Genomic DNA, 2,598 nt, shown 5'->3' on the forward strand with positions numbered 1-2,598 from the left:
ATGCCAATGCCTCTTCTAAGATGAGGAGGAAGTGAGTGCTAGTTGGAGGAAAAGGAAGGAAAGTTTTTGTCAATATCTGCATGAACTCATACACCAATATTCTTTGTAGTGACGTCAAGGTTCTATTTATATGTTTTAACTTTGACACTGGGGTACCTTTCACAAAAAAAAAAAAAAAAAAAAAAAAAAGAAAGGAAAAAGAAAAAAAAAACGAAACCACACTGGGGGGATTCGTGAATGATCCAAAGCTTTGTTTATTTGAAATGGTCTGTGCAGTACATATCTAATTAGGGTCTTTGTTTCGAAAAGCAAATATCCAGGTATTTGTTTCGGAGTGTTATATTAATTACGTGTCACTTGACTAACGCTTTTATGGGCTAGCTTGATGTTGAATCTTTTTTTTATTTTTATTTTTTATAATTAAGGCAGCTTGATGTTGAATGTTAGGTTTTACATATCGGTTTAAATTTTGTCAAATGATATTATGCTTTTTAGAAGAATGAACAACTTCAATGGCTACACAATATGAGGATAACTTCTTAGATTTTAAAATTTTTTAAACTTTTGTACAATTATTAAGAAGTTATCCACTAATCATTTAGCTATAAAAAAAAATAAAAAAAAAGAAGTTATCCACTAATCAAAATATCACAAATAGCTAAAAATTAAAAAATAATAATAATAAAAAACTGAATTAATCACTAAATCAGACGATGCAGAATAGCTATATAATCCCGTATAAAAGTAAGGAATATCGACAATAATAAAGGAGTTAAAGAGAAGAAGAGGCAAACTCAAGAAAAGATTATCGTAAAGTTTGGCTTAAAGCGCTTTTTATGATAAAGGTGTGCAATTTAAGATCAAGAGAGGTTGTATACAAGTTAGGAGCTCATAAATATGTTACTTAAAAAATTTATACAAGAAGAAAACTCTTAAATACCCTAAATCTAGAAAAAGAGTCATTTTGGGTTGTGTAACTGCCAGGTCGTTAGTCCAGTGACCCGTTGAGTTAACTGGATGTCTCTATACCAGACACTAAAAATATCATATTAAAATCATATCTCTGTATCCCATTGGCTTACCAAAGTAACCCACCAATTACTAGAAGAGGGAGGTTGAGAGAGAGAGAGAGAGAGAGAGAGAGAGAGAGAGATAGATTTGTGCGAGAAGAAGAAGAAGGGGAGGGACAAAATTATCAGTTTGAATTTTACAAAATGCCCCCAACAATTTAATAAAAGTTGAACTTTAAACCTGAATTAAAGTTTGTCACAAATAAACCTAAATAAAAATTTAAATTTTCCCAAAATATTTTTGAGGGTTCTAATTACTTCTACACATCTACTCTCCCAGCATGCATGTGTTGTTTTTCCGGGGCAAATTTTAAGATATTACAGACACGAGGTAGAGGTAGTTTTATATTTTGCCGAGTCTTGAAATTTAAGATCTCGTTGCAAACTTGAATAAAAATATTTTTCAGGTTTTGTTTTTTTCTATCTTGGTTTTTTCCTTCGCCAACCGTTTTTTAAGAAATTGATTTGCAACTATTAAAGGCTCTAGCTAAATCTACTCATTCTCTAATATTCTTGGAGCTATATATCTATTTGTATATAGATGATTCCAAGTACAATATAATAATGTAGGACATTTCCGCTAGCAACCTCCACAAATATCGCTAATTTCCTACTCCGACAGTGTGATAACAACTCTGAAAATTGTCGCAAAACTAGCTAATTACTACAGAAATCTTCTGTATAACTTCAGTAGCAAAGTCTTTACCGGAGGAATATACTAATAAACTTACATTATGATATTTGTTTCGCGTATATATATATATATATATAAACTTCATATAGGCTAGCCCCCGAAGGATAGGCAACTGGTTCCCACCTAATCCCTCCCACGTACATTGAAGATTGCAAAATTCTTCTTGATTCTCTTTCTTTTCCTGTGCGCGCGAATCCTTACATTCATCACGTTCCTTTTTTCCGAAGATCTATTCATTATTGATGCTTGTTGTGCTGCCATTATTAGTGCTGTTGTTGTTGTTGTTGTCTGATGTGATACAAGTTTTGTTGTTATCTGCAGTTGGAGAAGTACTTACAACAATTTCTATTGATTTCTGTCGGGAACCAAGGCCTTGATCTGAAGGTGCTAGTTGTATGATTTTCTTCGTCTCTTCATTTTTTCCCCACAACACCATGTATAATCCAATCACGATCGGAATTGATCCTAATACACTTTCATATGAATGCACAGTATAATACACGTTCAGATCTTTTATAATTTGCCAAGAAAATAAAATCTTATAATTAATAATATATCTATCTATATATAGATTAGAGTGTAGTTTTTTCAGTCAGGGTCAATTTATGTGATAAGATAAATTTGTTCTTTATTTGCAGAGACATGAGCTAAAACGGAAGATGTAGGGGAATAACAATATTAGATTTTTTCTTTAATACTGAGTAACAAAATTGTAATTTAATTCACGAAATATTTCAGGTCCTGTTGAACATGATAAAGATACTGATTAAAAAATGTAAGGCCATGAAAATTACAAACAAACAAAAAATCAAAGTGCATCATATATATATATAT

The 2,598-nt window shown here is 31.5% G+C and overlaps 1 protein-coding gene across 1 annotated transcript in view; it reads right to left on the reverse strand.

The window, feature by feature from the left end:
- Nucleotides 1-1,993: 1,993 nt before the first annotated feature.
- Nucleotides 1,994-2,598, reverse strand: part of LOC21406918 (WAT1-related protein At1g25270) — a 7,654-nt gene continuing 7,049 nt past the window's right edge. The window contains exon 7 of the mRNA XM_010105566.1: nucleotides 1,994-2,237. Coding sequence (XP_010103868.1) covers nucleotides 1,994-2,237 — 244 coding nt within the window. The remainder of the gene's footprint in view (nucleotides 2,238-2,598) is intronic.

The sequence above is a fragment of the Morus notabilis genome, unplaced genomic scaffold (genome assembly GCF_000414095.1).
Source record: "Morus notabilis unplaced genomic scaffold, ASM41409v2 Scaffold165, whole genome shotgun sequence".
NCBI lineage: Eukaryota > Viridiplantae > Streptophyta > Magnoliopsida > Rosales > Moraceae > Morus > Morus notabilis.